The 16,830-nt window shown below is 40.1% G+C and overlaps 1 protein-coding gene across 1 annotated transcript in view; it reads left to right on the top strand.

Annotated features, from left to right (window-relative positions):
* LOC107670433 (bromodomain-containing protein 4-like) overlaps positions 1 to 16,830 on the top strand; it is a 39,122-nt gene that overhangs the window by 13,043 nt on the left and 9,249 nt on the right. The window contains exons 2-7 of the mRNA XM_016463036.1: positions 9,157 to 9,526; positions 14,315 to 14,452; positions 14,544 to 14,679; positions 15,049 to 15,404; positions 15,491 to 15,859; positions 15,949 to 16,077. Coding sequence (XP_016318522.1) covers positions 9,157 to 9,526; positions 14,315 to 14,452; positions 14,544 to 14,679; positions 15,049 to 15,404; positions 15,491 to 15,859; positions 15,949 to 16,077 — 1,498 coding nt within the window. The remainder of the gene's footprint in view (positions 1 to 9,156; positions 9,527 to 14,314; positions 14,453 to 14,543; positions 14,680 to 15,048; positions 15,405 to 15,490; positions 15,860 to 15,948; positions 16,078 to 16,830) is intronic.

Here is a 16,830-nt window from a genome sequence, read left to right as displayed (position 1 = left end):
CTCTCTCTCTCTCTCTCTCTCTCTCTCTCTCTCTCTCTCTTTCTGCGTGTGTGTGAGACAAAGCGATGGCGAGTCGTGCACCTTCACACAAGAGTTAACGTTACGTGCGTGGCGCATCCATTCAGATGAACAAAAAAAACAGCACAGATCGCTTGACGGAGAGTGAAACTCCGAAGCGCTCAGTGTTCGGCGAGTAAAAATATATCTGTGCTAAACTTATACTTAGCCTCCAACTCACACACTGGCGAGTAAAATCTGAGAATGTATTAGCCAGTGGCTAATATTAGACATAATTTAGTCGCCCAGAGTTAAGATTCAGTCGCAATGTAGAGGGTTACCAGATGAATATTTCTTAAAGCACTGTTTTACTCACCAAGGGTAGCTGCACAGGATCTTCTTGAGGAACAGAGAGGCACTTTGGGACACATTTTGGTAGAGCTTACTAAGTTCAAACTTGGCTGCCTGAATTCTGGCCTCTGTCTCAGCAGGGTCATTCTCAGTAAACGGCAGTCTCCCGCTGAGCCTGAATGGTGTACGGCATGACAAAAGCTTCGTGTTACACACTAGAATAGTGTTCATGTCAAACATAATCACAGCCACTGACAGCTCACAAGCTCCAGAGAGCTTCTGGAATGCGAAGACAAAACGCAAGAGACAACACACAAATTGTAACAATACAAATGCTCCCACTGACATAAGATAGAAAACTGGACATTTAAAAGTCAACATGAAATCAAAACAGACCCCATTTCCTTTCAAAGACAAATATATCTGTGCTAATCATATACTCAGCCTCCAACTCACACACTGGCGAGTAAAATCTGAGAATTTATTAGCCATTAGCTAATATTAGACATTTAGTCGCCCGGAGTGAAGATTTAGTTTTAGTGGCATATGCGAGTGATTTACTCGCAATGTAGAGGGTTGCAGGCCTAGCTAGTACTTTTATCTCTCTTTTTTTTTGACCTTGTGTGTTCTCCTTTATTAAAATGGGAAAATTCAGAGCCTGACGTACATTGGTCTAACTAAAGGAGTTTATTCATGTTTCTTCTTCAACACACTATACACGCAGAGTTGTCAATTGATGATAATAGTCTAATAGTCTGTTGACTGTTATTCTAAACCTCTGCAGAGCGAGTTAAAGTAAAACCTGCCCTGAACAGCTGGATAACAACTGTTGAGTTGTTAATGAAGCGGTTTGGTTATGGAAACATTCCCCACTGTGTTTGAATGAATTATTTGGCTGTTGATCTTTATAAGCGTATTGAATGAAAGTTACTGCACCACACAGATTTGGCGGTTGATGGCGATCTGTGTGCATGTGTGCGTGCTGAACCAGCTGGAGTAAACCCATGGTGGGGTCGTGTAGTGCTCCCAGCTCCAGTCTGTCACTTAAGTGCGAGCTCTTCCTGGATTTCTCATGTGTTTTCTGTACAGCCTGTGTGTGTGTGATCACTTCACTTTCACTGCAGTCACAAGAGCTCATTTGCGTGTTGCTGGTACAAGACAGCTGGTGTGTGTTTTGTCTCGCATTGTCGTGTGATTTCCTGATGTGTTTGTGCAATTTGGGAGCTCTTCCGTATCAAACCCTTAAGCGTGGTGGTTTATAACTAGGTGAATTCAAGAGACCTCTTGGGCTTTAAAGGAAAGTTCTGGGTAAATTCTAGTTGAGCTCTATCAACAGCATTCGTGATGTCATTTTGGAAGCATCAGTCCTATTTAATTGCAGTTCAGGTTACTGGAAACCCAGTGTTTGACATAGTGATATCTATTGTCTCTGTTCTGTAAACAAACAGGTGCCACCAGTCTATGCTGTTTGATGAAAAATGTCTTCGCAACTGGAGGCACATTAACTGTCAGCAGTTATAAGGAGACTGCTGTTGATAGTTATGTGCATCAAAGTTCACATTCACAGTGAAGCTACATACGGTTGTCACTCCTCTTTTGACTTATCACGGTTTATAAAACAAACAGAAATTGCTTATATTTAATGCATTTACAGTCAAAGTCAATGTGGAACCACATTGCACTTTGAAAAGTGTTAAAATACAGCTTTGAAAGTATTTGCACAAGACTTAAACATTCATACTTTAAACTTGAGACTATTATAAGAATCGCTTGCTAAGAATCGCTTGTTGACTTTGGCCATGTAAATCTTGCTGTTGTCATGGCCAGGTATAGTTACTCTGGTATCATAAGCGGAGGGTGAACCAACTCCAGTGTAAGGCTAAAATTTAACATGCACATCATAAACCTGTCTTTTTAGGAAAGTACCTATGGAAGACCGTTTCGCCACCGAATAAAAAATAAAACAAGGTAATTGCGACTTTTTATCTCAATTCCTTTTTCTCGCTATTGCGAGTTTACATCAAGCAGTTCTGACTTTTTTGATGACTTCTCAGAATTGTGAGATATAAACTTGCAATTGCAAGCTGTGAAGTCCAATTCTGAGGGGAAAAAGACTATTATTTTATTGTGAGTTTGTCTCAATTCTCACATTATAACTCACAAGTGCAACTGAGAAAAAGTCAGAATTTGAGTTTATATCACGCAATTCTGAGAAAAAAGTCTTGTGAGATAAACCATGTGAGATAAAAAGTTGCAATTATCAGGCAGAAACGGCCTTCCATAAGTAGGATACCAGATTTTTGTCATGTCACAAAATATTTTAATATGACTATATATAATGTGATCATAATTTAACAAAAACATTGTAAGTTACTAATAATGTTTTAATTTCCATGGTTATTCAAACATCGAATAAATTATATACAGAAAGCAAGCAAAAAACATTTACATTATCAAAGAACATTATCACCGGCTTAAGTCTAGCGTGAGTTTAAGCACTCTCAAAAACCTTCCGTTATTATCAATGAAGCTGCATACACTGTGAAATGAATCTCTTACTTACATCGCACCTACATCTCCACTTTGTTGTTTACTATGAGAGAATTCACGGGAGATCAGAATTCAGTCGGTGAGCGCACACACGGAACAAAACTCTGGCGCTTCAGCAATGACTCTTCTGAATGCCTCTTAATGGTTCTTGCATTCATAAGCTCAACAGAATTGTGAGTGATTGATTATAATTCACAATGCTGTAAAAAGAAATATGACGCAAAATGAGCAGATCTAAATTTAATGCCGCCATCGACAATTTTCATTTCATTTTCGCTTTATCCGTGACATCCTTAATAGATTTAGTTTAATTGTACAGGGGCATATTTGATGGCATTTTTGCCCCAAGCCCCCGTTAATTTCCGACACCTGGCCAGGGGAAGGCTATGCCTTGCCATCTGGTATGACTACTGTGCAGGGATACAAGACGTTTACACTTTTTGAATGCAGAGCCTCATAGGTTTCCATTATTTATCCTTACAGACTGAGAGACTGATCAAAATGGTTGTCTGTGGTAATGAACAGCATGCTATAGAATGTGATTATAGCGTTGGAGTTGTTGAATCTGAAACATACAAGTATACACTGCTGGTCAAAAATTTGTGATTGATAACTTATTTTTTGTCTAAATTAGGGGTGCACCGTTACCGAGCTCCTGTACTCGTACTCTTAAAATGCCCTGATACCAAACGCCGATACCACACATCATGTGATAAGTGCCATATTCAGCTGTCTGAATAATTTTTGGTTGATTGTAATCCATTACATACCTTTCTATCAAAGTTATCTGACATTATCAAGGTGAATTTGTTCTGACACAGTTTAAATCTGAGTTCTTGTCATATTTTATTACCATTTTCTAAACTATAGCGAATAAACTGTGATAATGTGAGAAATGTTGAAGGTGTCTGAATAAATTTTGGTTTGACTGTATCTATTTGATAAATGAAGTTAACCAACTAAGATTATACATACTCTTTTGGTTTCTGTACCCAATATTTTACAAATTTACAAATGAAATAAAAATATTGGTATCGGCACTCGGTATCGGCAAGTGCAAAAAATAAAAGTATCGGTATCGGGTGAGTACTGGAAAAACTGGTATCGGTGCATCCTTAGTTTAAATTAATGTCTGTAGTGCTCACCAAGTCTGCATTTATTTGATCAAAAATACAGTAAAAACAGGAATATTGTGAAAATAGTATTACAATTTCACATAACTGTTTTCTATTTGAATATTTTGTAAAATGTAATTTGTTCCTGTGATGGTAAAGCTGAATTTTCAGCATCATTACTCCTGTCTTCAGTGTCACGTGATCCTTCAGAAATCATTCTATTGAGCTAATTTGCTGTGATACATTTTCTTCAGGACTCTGGTGAACAGAAAGTTCAAAAGAACAGCATTTTAAAATATTTGTATAAGTGTAGTGTAATTAGGTCAACTTTGTGTGACGTGTATTCGTCTACATGAGTTCTAACTTGATTTTTAGGGAGGCCCTGAGTGTTCCAGGCCCCTACCTGGAGCGGCGTATGAGTGAGCATTTACTGGTAACAGACGGTTTGGCATTCTTTCCTGACTAGTCACGCTGGCAGATCATCAGCTCCCTCTTTCTGAGTCTGAGCTGTAGGGTTGATACAGTGGTCATGTGATCTGCCCACTGTTTCTCTCGTCACTAGGTGAGTCATCAGGAATGCTGTTAATCAGACATAAACAAATGCTCGGAAAAGAAGTGAAATGTGTGGCAGCCTGAATGTGTCGTGTCAGAGGACCTGCGGGGTAATTCAGCTCAGTCCCCGTTTTGGTTGCATTTCCTCTATAGTTGGGGTATTTTTAGCTTTTTAGCTTTTACCTTGGGCTGAAGATTATTCTTGTGCTCTTTGTGTACTGACTTGGACATGATGTCCCCATTACAGAGCTGATTGGAGCAGTGAAGTTAACTCTGAGCTAAACTCCCACATCCTGTGCTCTCCAGAGATCCACAGCATGAAGAAAGGAGGATGCTGGTCAGCCCGCAGACCCTCACAGCAGCTACAGGCTCTGCCAGACGCAAAAGAAATATTTACCCTCAAACACACTTTTAAGAACACTTTCTCACACACATCCTGTTCTGAAGTTATACAGTCACAGACTGTTGGCCAGTCCAGTTAACTTCACTGCAGATGAGACTAGTAACATCTTGTAAACGATTAGCGTCCCTGATTGCTACTGAGTGTCCTGAGTTTTGACAGGTCTGCATTGGATAATAGAACCCCCCTAGTTTACTGAAAGTACAAACTATTATTTATATTCAGTTTGTTCTACGCTCAGTTTGTATGTTTATTTAATACCAGCAAACTTGTCACCTTTTTGTTGAATATTGCTGTTCTGTAGTTGAAATGTGCCATTCATGCAATTTAAGAATTTTCCGAAACTATTTCAGCTGCTGATTCCAACAGGTTTTTAGAATAAAAATTAGCTATTTTCCCCCAACTACACACTATCGATTACTTTACTTTTCTAGTCTTTGTTGAGTACTTGTAATAGTAGTAGTAGTACAAGTAGATCTCAAGTATGACAAAGATAAGGACATTTCTGTTTATACTATTTATTGTATTTCTTTCTCTAAATATTCACAAAAACATTGTGATTACTTTTTATAAATTCATTTGTTAATTGTTCCCAAACAACAATTCAGTGGTTCCATTTTCTTTCATCAGTGAAATGTCTTTAGTTTTAGTATTTATATATATATATATATATATATATATATATATATATATATATATTCATTCATTCATTCATTCATATAGTGTGTGTATGTAGGAAATGGCTTATGCTCTGCTTTATGTGAACTGCTGTATTTCATTGTGGACTTATTTTTATTCATTTGGAAGATGCTTTTATCCCAGACATTTATTCTTTTTCATTAGCTTGTGTTTCCCTTTGAATTAGTTTCTCTACTAGTTGAGCTGAAGTATTGCTCTGCCAAATGAATCACATTTTATTTGTACTCGCATTATCAGTCAAAGGGTGTGCGCCATGAAACAAGTATGGCAAATTTGTATAAATAGTTTTTAAAACCATTTTGTGTGTAAACTGTTGCATGGAATTTTATGAACAACTTTGAGTTTGTTCTGCTCAGGTTTCATGATTGAAACCCACTGAATGGCCTAATATCATGATTGAATGCTGTAACAAGAAGCTAAAAGAGAAGTCAAATTAATGTGTGTCAGTGAGAGATGTGCCTGGCTTTTCTGTGGGCCCCGGTGCAGGACACTTGGCAGCTGCTGTGCTGTAAAATCATTATAACACTACTGTTTTTATTACAGCCAAAGCTTGTGTACATTAAATGACAGAACACAAGCTCACTTCCTTTTTATTCTCTGACCTGGAGCAGTAAATACTCCTAATTTGCCTACAGAAAAGCACACTGGAGGACGCTTTGACAGAGACTGGATTCATTTTGCTTCATACTGCTGTAGCAAATTCAGATTAACAACTTGTTATTGAGATTATGCTAGGTGAATTTTGTGTTGTTTTTTTCCCTCTCAGTCATTCTTAATTCATGAATGGCAGTCACTGTGGACTCGTCCCGACTGAATGCATTCTGGTGTATCATGTTTTATGAAGCCTTGACAGGAGACTGGGGGACTGTGCCAACGAGTCGCTACAGCACTTGTGTGACTGAGATACATGCTGCCGGGGAGTAGAAGTCTGTCCGCACACTTCATCAGATGTCATAACACATTCCTCTGATCCTGTTTTCTCATTTCTTTAAGCACAGAGACATCCAGTTCACTCTAAATGTTCCCATTCTGATTATTTACTACTGTCTTGAAGCATTTTTCAGTTGAGTCATCCAAGTATCTCGGTAGTAGGGGCTGCATTACTGTTGTTTACAGGTTTCTCTTGAAAACCAGTGCTGCATTACTGTTGTTTACAGGTTTCTCTTGAAAACCTGTGAGCTTGTAGAAAGATTAAATCGAAGGCTCTAGACAGCAGTATGAGGTGACATGAGGTTTCATTAGCAGGAAGTATAAGTGTGGGGATTGCCAGATTACCCAGGCAGCAGTAGTAGTGGTGGGGGTGTGATGACTAGGGAGACTAAGACATTTGGGCCCTCCTTTGGTATCAATTACCAGGCTGACCTTTAACATGCTTCAATCGAAAAACAACTGGCTGAGGAACAAGAATTGATTGTGGAGGTGCAGGATGGTCTGCAGCAGCGAATGCGCTTTGTCTGCTGAGCTCCACACACCGACTGTACTCTCCCACATTACTCTGTGATGGGGCTTAATTTGGAGGTGAGGTCACCTGGTCACGTCGTGTTGATGAGCTGACACTACTGTGTGCTCGAACTCTCAGAATGAGCTTTAGAATCAGAATCAGAATGAGCTTTATTGCCAGGTATGTTTACACATACGAGGAATTTGTTTTCGTGACAGAAGCTTCCACAGTGTAACAGAATGACAGTGACAGAACAAAAAACACAGATAATAAAAAATAGAACAAGTAAATAAGGAATAAAAATATATAAATTGACAGTTGTATGTGCAGGTATATTACAATAAGACAGTTTTTGTATGTACAGGTACTGTATATTATGTGCAAATTTGAGGTGTAGACTGAGTATGAGTGTTAGATAAATAAGTGTATGAGTGAATAAATAGTGTGTGTTCCACAGTTATTGTTAAGTGTTCATGAGATGGATGGCCTGAGGGAAGAAACTGTTCCTGTGTCTGGTCGTTCTGGTCCAGCCTCACTAGCTGCTGCCTGTCTGTCAGGAAGCTGTTGATCCACTGACAGACGGAGGTGGGCACGGAGAGCTGAGATAGTTTGGGCAGGAGGAGGTTTGGGATGATAGTGTTAAAGGCCGAGCTGAAGTCCACGAACAGGATCCTCACATAAGTCCCTGGTCTGTCTAGCTGTTGCAGAACATAATGCAGTCCCATGTTAACTGCATCGTCCACAGACCTGTTTGCTCTGTAGGCAAACTCTCTCTTCTCCTCTTCCTCTCTCTCTCTGTTTTTCCCTTACTCAAGCACAATTATCTGATCATCTTACCAAAGCAAACTGCCAGTCATTGGCCAGCCCTTAAGGTGAGAGAAAAAAATCGCCTGCGAGCTCGTACAACAGCAAAAATCGCACCGTGTACGCCCGCCTTTAGTAAGCCATAGGGCTTGTTTTCAATAAGCATACTTTTCTGTAATGAAAATCACCTGATGCTAATTTGAAAGCTGTATGGCTTTAAAAGTTCTAAAGCAAAAGATTGTTTTCTTCCGTTTGTCAATTTCAGTAGTCGATACCAGTGCCAGATAACTTTTGCTGTCATCACTAGATTTTCAAATCAGAAGTGTTGTTGAAAATGTGATCTTCAAGTATTATTCAATGAAGTAAACATTGCATTTTTCATGGAATTTAAGTAACCGGTTACTAATAGAATTGTTTGTTGCACTAACATTTTTATTTAAAAAAATATTAAAGAAACATTACAAGTGAGAGAACAGATAAGCATAGTAGTTTTTAGGTATCAGCAGAATCAACTATTCAGGTTTCAATGTTAAAGTCAGCATGAAATAAAAATTCACCCTATTTAGTTTCTATAAATTCATGTTATTGATCAATTTATCTATGCATTTTTTTTTTACCTCGTAATTTTAAGTAATAACTTGATCTTCCAGTGAAGTGACAGTCTTCTCTCTGATAACACATGCCGGACTTCTCCAATCATTTAGTTGGCTTAAACTCTGCCCCTTTCTTACAATCTACTGCAAGCTCTCGTTCACATCTGCCTCCATCCAGTTAACAACCTATGCACAGAACCATGCAAGTCCCCACCCTACATTGTTTTTCTTTTTCGATGGTCCATTTCACTCAGATGCACTTCACAATATGGAAGAAAAAATTGCTAGTATCCATGTCAGAAATTAAATGTAAAAAAAATTAAAATAAAAAAAATGCTAAGCTTGTCCCACAGCTGGCCTGACGGCACCTACTTGGACGTGTTACAGAGTAATAACAGCTGTCCAAAACCCAGTATGAGACTTGCAGACTATGTAAATGATTCAGACCGCATCGGAGGATAATTAGAGAATCTATGGGCAATTACTTAAGCAAACATGAACCATTTGAATAATGTTGTTTTGGGGGGCAGAGAGGATGTGTGCTGGTAGTTAAGTATAATTGAGATGATAGTGATGATTACAGTGATGGATCTGATGCAGATGGCATAGATGCAAATTAAAGAGCTAATGACTGTGAATTTGCTTCCTTCACAGAGAGCCCAGCGAGGAGTGCAATGGAATTAGCGGTGCTCTCCCTGTGGAGCCCGCGCCTGGCTCGAGACTGAACGAGTGGTGTCCTGCCCCACCCCCTCTCGCCCCTCTGCCCGCGATCCACCCCACCAGTATGGGGGACGGCCTGGACGCATTGCAGATGTCGGGGAGCAGCAGCAGTCAGGGGCAGCCCTTGTCCCAGGCCCCTGGCATCTTCAGCCCCTGCCCCCCAGAAACCACTAACCCTTCCCGGCCCAAGCGCCAGACCAACCAGCTGCATTACCTGCTGAAGGGGGTGCTGAAGACTCTTTGGAAGCACCAGTTCGCTTGGCCTTTCCATTCTCCTGTTGACGCCATTAAGCTGAATCTGCCTGTGAGTGAACTAACTGTCCATTTACAGTCCTGTTATGTCTGATGAGCAGATCCTGTCAGACAGCGTAGCTGCACTGACTTTTACTGCAATTGTTTTGCCACTGAAATGGTGCTAGAAGATCATCTGTTTGATGATGTGCTATTTGGTCTTTGAACTGCCCTGCATTTACAGTAGGGGTGTGAACCTACACTGGGTCTCACGGTTCAGTTCGATTACGATTATCATGTCATCGATTCGGTTCAGTTCGATTTGACGATGCACTGCATCCTCAATTTTCAATTGTAATTCACATGTATAGCCTACAATTTTGTCAATAAATACGAGCAGTCAGATATATGAACTGAACCTTTAATTTTACCTGCTCAAAGAAAACATGCTTCTTGAATGTATAATTTTTGTCTGAGCTGGGTCCACCTTGGCACTGACAGGCGTTAACAGCTCAGGGTGGAAACGGCTGACGTGGTTTGTCAAGTTAGTGGTATTACCATAGATATATATACATAGATGCCTCATTAGCGACTGTTTCTATGGGATACGCGATACGTAATGCAATGCGTAAGCCATCTGCCATTTTTGGAACGGTCTGCAAACCCTCGAGCGCAAGTTGACTGTGTGCGTCTACAGCAGCAAGTTATATGCATGTATATCTTTGAATATTCATTGATTATTATGGTGAATGACATCAAGTTGACCATTCCAAAATGGCAGACGCATCAACGTATCTGGAGCGGTCGAATAGGGCATATATACATATCTATGGGTATTACCCCCTGCATATTTTATTTGTGCGTGACATGATTTACACACAGCGGGTGTGTTCTCCAGTGCTTACCAGGTTGTGCATAAAAGCCGAAATGTGCCAAGATGTCGGCTTTTAAAGTAGTTGGAGCATTTTTAATTACTCACTCTCGTCTCGCCTCCCTCCGCCATTGTGTGCTACCGCGACAAAGCACACATGCGACAAATTACATCAGAAAAACGCCAGTACGTTATAATCGGTTATGGTCTATTACTGAACCGATACCGAATCGTCCTCATCTGCATCGCGATGCATCGTAGAAACGATTAATTTCGACACCCCTAATTTACAGAATGTTACTTCATAACCTGCTCGCAAACAAACCACATCAGTAAGTACACTTACATCAAGCAGTGACTGCAGGTTTTTGCAAAGCCTGACATATAAAAGAATAATCAAAAGAATCTATCTTTTTAATGATCTACCGAAGATTACACTTTCAGAGCGTGTGCACAACACCGAGGCCAATTGTAGTCTGATTATTGTGTATACATGCTGAAGTTTTATCCAAAACGACTTAATATAGAGGAGCATACACAATTAGTCACTGAGCCAACAGTATTCGCAGTATACATGCATTCTAGTTTTGTTTGCCATTAGATTTACCAGAACGAGTGTCTGTGTTTTGAAAACTTGAAGTCATTTTCCCGCCCTCTGTACTCTGACGTTAGCAGTTCCTAATTCAAGACGTGCAGGTTGTTGTGGCTGTTGCAGAGCCTGTTTCTCTGGCTCAGAGCTGTCTTTCCTGTGATGGGAATTATAGATGTATGATATTATCTGACATATCGGAACCGGCCGATAATGGCTTTGAATGTACAGTCGTGGTTAGAATTATTGGCACCCTTGGTAAATATGATCAAAGAAGGCTGTGAAAATAAATCTGCATTGTTAATCATTTTGATCTTTTATTTAAAAAATTCACATAAATCTAACCTTTCATTGTAGAATAAGAATTTAAAATGGGGGGGAAATATCATTATGACATAAATGTTTTTCTCTAATACACATTGGACACAATTAAGTCAAGTCAAGTCATCTTTATTTATATAGCGCTTTTAACAATACAGATTGTGTCAAAGCAACTGAACAGCATTAATTAGGAAAATAGTGTGTCAATAATGCAAAATGACAATAGTAAACACTAATTTTTCAGTTAAAGACAGTTCATCATTGAATTCAGTGATGTCAACATCCAGCTCAGTTTAAATAGTATCTTTGCAATCAAGTCAACAGTATCGCTGGAAATGAAGTGTCCCCAACTAAGCAAGCCAGAGGCGACAGCGGCAAGGAAGTCACTTTCTAATTTGTGAAGCTCAATTATCTTTTGCTGCACATCAGAAATATATTCTTTGGTTTTTCTCATTGTGATGGATGATTAAGGGAATTTGGCCTTTGTTTTCCCTCCTATTTATATTCCTGTGAAACAGGAAGCCATGGCTGGATAATTTCATGTTCATAATCACCCTGGTATGCTCAAAATTGTAAATATGAATGGGAATATACTTCACAGATATTTTACTCATAAGAATTTCTAGGGGTACCAATAATTGTGTCCAATGTGTATTTGAGAAAAACATTTATGTCATAATGATATTTCCCCCCATTTTAAATTCTTATTCTCCAATGAAAGGTTGGATTTATGTGAATGTTTTTAATAAAATATCAAAATGGTTAACAATGCAGATTTATTTTCACAGCCGCCTTTGATCATATTTACCAAGGGTGCCAATAATTCTGACCACGACTGTACATATCGGCATCGGCCCGATATGAAAAATTAAAAAAGAGGAATAGGTTAACTCGCATGTGCTGTGGGTGTGCTAGCGATTAGATCACGTCAGCAGTGTGACTCCTTTTTGAAGCAAAGTTTTGCCTGAATGGTAATTAGATTCACTGTTTTGGATAGCTGCATTTAAACTGAGAATGCAAATACAGAATGAAGAGTTCGGTGTGTGAAACCGTAATAGCACGAGCAGCGGCAGCCTCCCCCGGGTCCTAACGCCTGTTCGGTAAGGAGTTTTAATTCCGTAGGGGGCGCTGTTGGTCTATTTTTAATAAAATGAAAGTAAAATACACAAATAACATTTAGACTGAGTTTCTGATTAAATAAAGCAGTAATTGATGTCATAAAATCATGAGTATGTTTTGATTTAAAGGTCAGAAGCTATAGCTTACATGAATAAAAAAAATCACAAACATGACACTTGTAAATTAAATAATTTTATATATATCGATTTATTCATTAATGTGTAATATGTTATATTTTTTAAACAAATTATGAGCTCTAAAAGATTTTCAGAATTTTTACAACTCTTTTGCTATATCTGATTGATATATAGTTATAGTTTTTTTTTTTTTTTCAAAGCTTTAATGTATTGTGATTATAAAATAACTTCATTATTGTTTATTTTATTCTAACGAATAAGTTCTTGTTAAAAACTAACCAAAATTAAAAATAATTTGCTTATAATTTCCGCACAGGAGAGACTTGGTGTTGTTTCCAAACAAAAGGAAATATATCGTTATCAGCATGGGCTATTGGCCAAAAGAGTTGAAAAATATCGGCATATCGGCAAAAATCCAATATCGTGCATCCCTAATGGGAATGGTGGAAAAGTTCTAGATTGTGCATCACTCTATTGGTGGAAAATTAACTTTTGAGTACTCTTAGGGGACATCCACACAGAACATGTTTTTCTATTCCATTGCGCTACTTTTCCATTGTTTTTCTATGTAAACACAGGCTAGGCGGACATGTATGACCGTTACACTCGCATCTCGCATGTTTTGCAGCATCTCGCACTTGAGCGCCGCATTTTTAAGATGTTGTCAAGTTAAAAGAATTCCAACTTTTGCACACAGCACTATTCATCAATGTCCGTTCCAAAACAGTGAACCAATCAGAAGACCCCAAAAGGCAGGGCATGTGTTGCGAGCTTTTTGTTTACAGTAGCAAGTTGGCATGCCAACGGTTTTATTTGACTGCAACATGGCGGAGGAGCAGGGCTCGCAAAATCGCTAGCCCGACGTCCCGGGGCTATTGTGTTTTCCAGTCGGGCTACCAAAATGTATCACCACTCTGTCCGACGGGCTATCTTCAATACAGATCTCCCGCGGGTCCTTAAAAACTCCTAAAGTGAGTTGTATCACCTTTAAGGCCATAAAAAGTTTTAAATACGTTAAATGGTATAAGAAATGTCTTAATTATAATTTCAAGAGGTTTTACAGTTGGGGACGGAAAGACAAGAGAGGCGATACGGCTGGATTAAACTTCAAAAGGCAATGATGTCATTAAATAAATATGAGCGCTGCACGTTTCAAATCAAAACACGGAGCGGATGTCTTTATTTGAATGTATCTGAAGGGAACCGACTGTCCCAAAAGTCCCTTTAAGGGTATTCTATAGTCACTGTCCTCAGAAACGTGTCCTTGGCATTTTAATTTTATGAGCCCAGAGCTGCTTTGTGTACAGCCGTTATCGGGGAAACCGTGTTCCTTTTACTTGTGCAGCTCTTAAAATGGGTCATAAATGGCCTTAAATTTATTTTTTTAAATTCTGCAGATACCCTGTAAATAGTTAAATAAAATTCCTTCCTTCATATTTGTTGATATTTGTGTATTGAACATATTTTTGTTTGACATTTAAACTCCTATCTGATTTTCTATATTTAAAAAAAAAAAAAAAAAAAAGGCCTTTTTTTTTCTTTTTCTTTTTTGGGCTAGTTAAATTAATTTTCGGGCTACTAAAATCTGAAGAGTACCTGCCCGAAGGGCTACCAGGGATTTTGCAATTTTGCGAGCCCTGAGGAGGCATGTTTTTAGTTGCAAAGATGCGTTGTGTGTGTGAAAGGCACCTTTTGAGATCAAAATGTTCTCCATGGAAAGTCTCAAAGCTGCTTGCTGTTATTGAAAAACAATAAGGTCATTATGATGATGAAAGTTATGGATTGTGATGTGTTATGCTGACTTTTGTAACCTCCTCTCACTAGGACTATTACAAGATAATCAAAAATCCTATGGACATGGGAACAATCAAGAAACGCCTAGAGAACAGTTACTACATCAATGCCCAAGAATGTATTCAAGACTTCAACACCATGTTTACTAACTGCTACATTTACAATAAGGTACTGGTTCACATTTCTGCTCCCATCATTTATAATGGATCATAGTGGTGTGTTTAGGCGTGTGATTAATGGTATGTGTCGCCCCCTGCAGCCTGGGGATGACATAGTCTTAATGGCAGAAGCACTGGAGAAGGCGTTCCTCCACAAGATTTCAGAGATGCCCCAGCAGGAGATTGAGTTGACGACCACATCTGGCAAGGGTCGTGGCCGGGGCAGGAAGGATCCAGGTATAAGTCTCATACTCTCTCTTACCTGAGGGCCACTCACACTGCTGCCATTTTAGGGATCCTACACAACTACTGTGGCCAGAAGATCATTTGGGCTTCACTGTCCCAAGTAGTGCTCACTGCAGAGCCAAACGACATCCAGCTCCCCTTATCTGGATGTAATGGGTGGAGCTTTACCCAGTCGAGCTACACCTCTGTAAACCTAATGGGTGTAGTTATGTTTAGCGAAAGGGTATGGTTAGGGTGTGGTTGGAGTGTCTAGTTCCACCCATTACATCCACCGAGGGGGAGCTGGACGTCAAGCTCCACCCAATGGCTCTAAAATTAATCATTTTAATTCCTCCGTATTCTGTCTCTCTGTATTATTAGACATGAACCTGAAGATTGCACCTGGCCTGGAGTCTACGCATGCAAACCCTCAAACACGTGGCCTTTCCAGTCTTGCTCCTGGGCCACAAACGAGAGGACCACCGCAGGGTCCGCCTACTTTACCTCCCCAGTCCACCATGCAAGCCTTGCCCCCTCGAGTACCCCCCTCGCTCCCTTCACATCCTCCCCTTGCTCCTCAATTAGGGCCACCTTTTTCTATAGGCCCCACAGACTGCAACCCACAGGTCCCCTTGATGACGGCTGTGCCTCCTCCGACCCAAACTGCCCTGCCGCCCGTGCACATGCAGCAGAGTGCTCCTCCTATTCTACAAAGCCCCATCCCAATGCTTCCCAAAGTAAGTTGGCCCATAACATTCAAACACAGTGTCATTCTTCTTGATTTTAGTCTTGCGTCTTTGTCCTCACTCGCTTTTTTCATCAGCAGCAGAGAAAAAGTCAGAAAAGGAAAGCAGACACCACGACACCTACGGCAAACGATCCGCTGAACGAGTCCTCGCCTGCTGAGTCAAAGTCAGGAAAGACTCTGCCACGCCGGGATAGTACACGACCAAGCAAACTATCCAAAAAAGAGGCACCAGACTCCCAGCACCATTGGACACCCACCACTGGGACCCACAGCCCCAAGCAACAAGAGCAGCTACGCTACTGCTCCGGCATTGTAAAAGACATGTTTGCTAAGAAGCATGCAGCATACGCTTGGCCCTTCTACAAGCCAGTGGATGTGGATGCTTTAGGGCTACACGATTACCATGACATCATCAAGCATCCCATGGACCTCAGCACTATTAAGGTGAAAATACAGCTGCTGGTTCTCAATCATAGGATGAGCCACTTTTGCTTTCCATTCTTATCCATTCGGTTTTCTCTGTGGTTGTACAGGAAAAGTTGGAAAACAGACAGTACAGAGATGCTCAGGAGTTTGCAGCAGATGTACGGTTAATGTTCTCCAACTGCTACAAGTACAACCCTCCAGACCATGAAGTGGTGGCTATGGCACGCAAACTGCAGGTATGTGCATACCTGTAAAACACTGTGTACATTAGGGCTTGCATGACAAGTCTTTTTTACTAGTCAGGCGTCTAGCTGGCTAGTCAGTGTTTACATTATGTAAGTGACTCGCGGTAGACCATGCTGTATTACCTGTCATTGTGGTATCCAGTAAATCTAGCGATGCACTGACAGCAGGGTCAGAAATTAACTTCTCCATTAAAGGGTTAGTTCACCCAAAAATGAAAATTAGCTCATAAGTTACTCACCCCAAGTCATCCTAGGTGTATATGACTTTCTTCTTTATTTAATTAAAATGCGCCCATCCATAAAAAAAAGTGTCTCACATGGCTCCGGGGGGTGGACAAAGGCCTTCTGTAGCGAATCGATGCGTTTTTGTAAGAAAAATAACCATATTCAAAACGTAATAATCACTTTAATGTAGCTTGCGCTCACCGTTGTACACTGGAAGCAGTTCCGGGGAATAACGTATGAGGTCAGTGCTGCGCATGCGCCGCTCAGAAGTGACGCACGCGGAAATGCAGCGGAGAGATCAAAACAAAACAGTGGTCAAAGAATTAGAAGTACAAAACGAGGATTTGTAAAGAAGAATGTCGGAGGATTTCGATATAAGCCAAGAGGAGACTGGTTTTCCTTTGCTAAAGTAAGGAAACTTTACTTCCTTTGCTCCTGTTAACAAACGTTGGTTTTCACGAGACTCACTGGCGCATGCACAGCACTGACCTCATACGTCATCCGCCTGGAGCTGCTTCC

This window comes from Sinocyclocheilus anshuiensis, unplaced genomic scaffold (assembly GCF_001515605.1).
Source record: "Sinocyclocheilus anshuiensis isolate Anshui unplaced genomic scaffold, SAMN03320099.WGS_v1.1 scaffold476, whole genome shotgun sequence".
Lineage (NCBI taxonomy): Eukaryota > Metazoa > Chordata > Actinopteri > Cypriniformes > Cyprinidae > Sinocyclocheilus > Sinocyclocheilus anshuiensis.
Note: the sequence above shows the minus strand (reverse complement) of the source record. Positions and strands in the feature narration are given on the sequence as shown.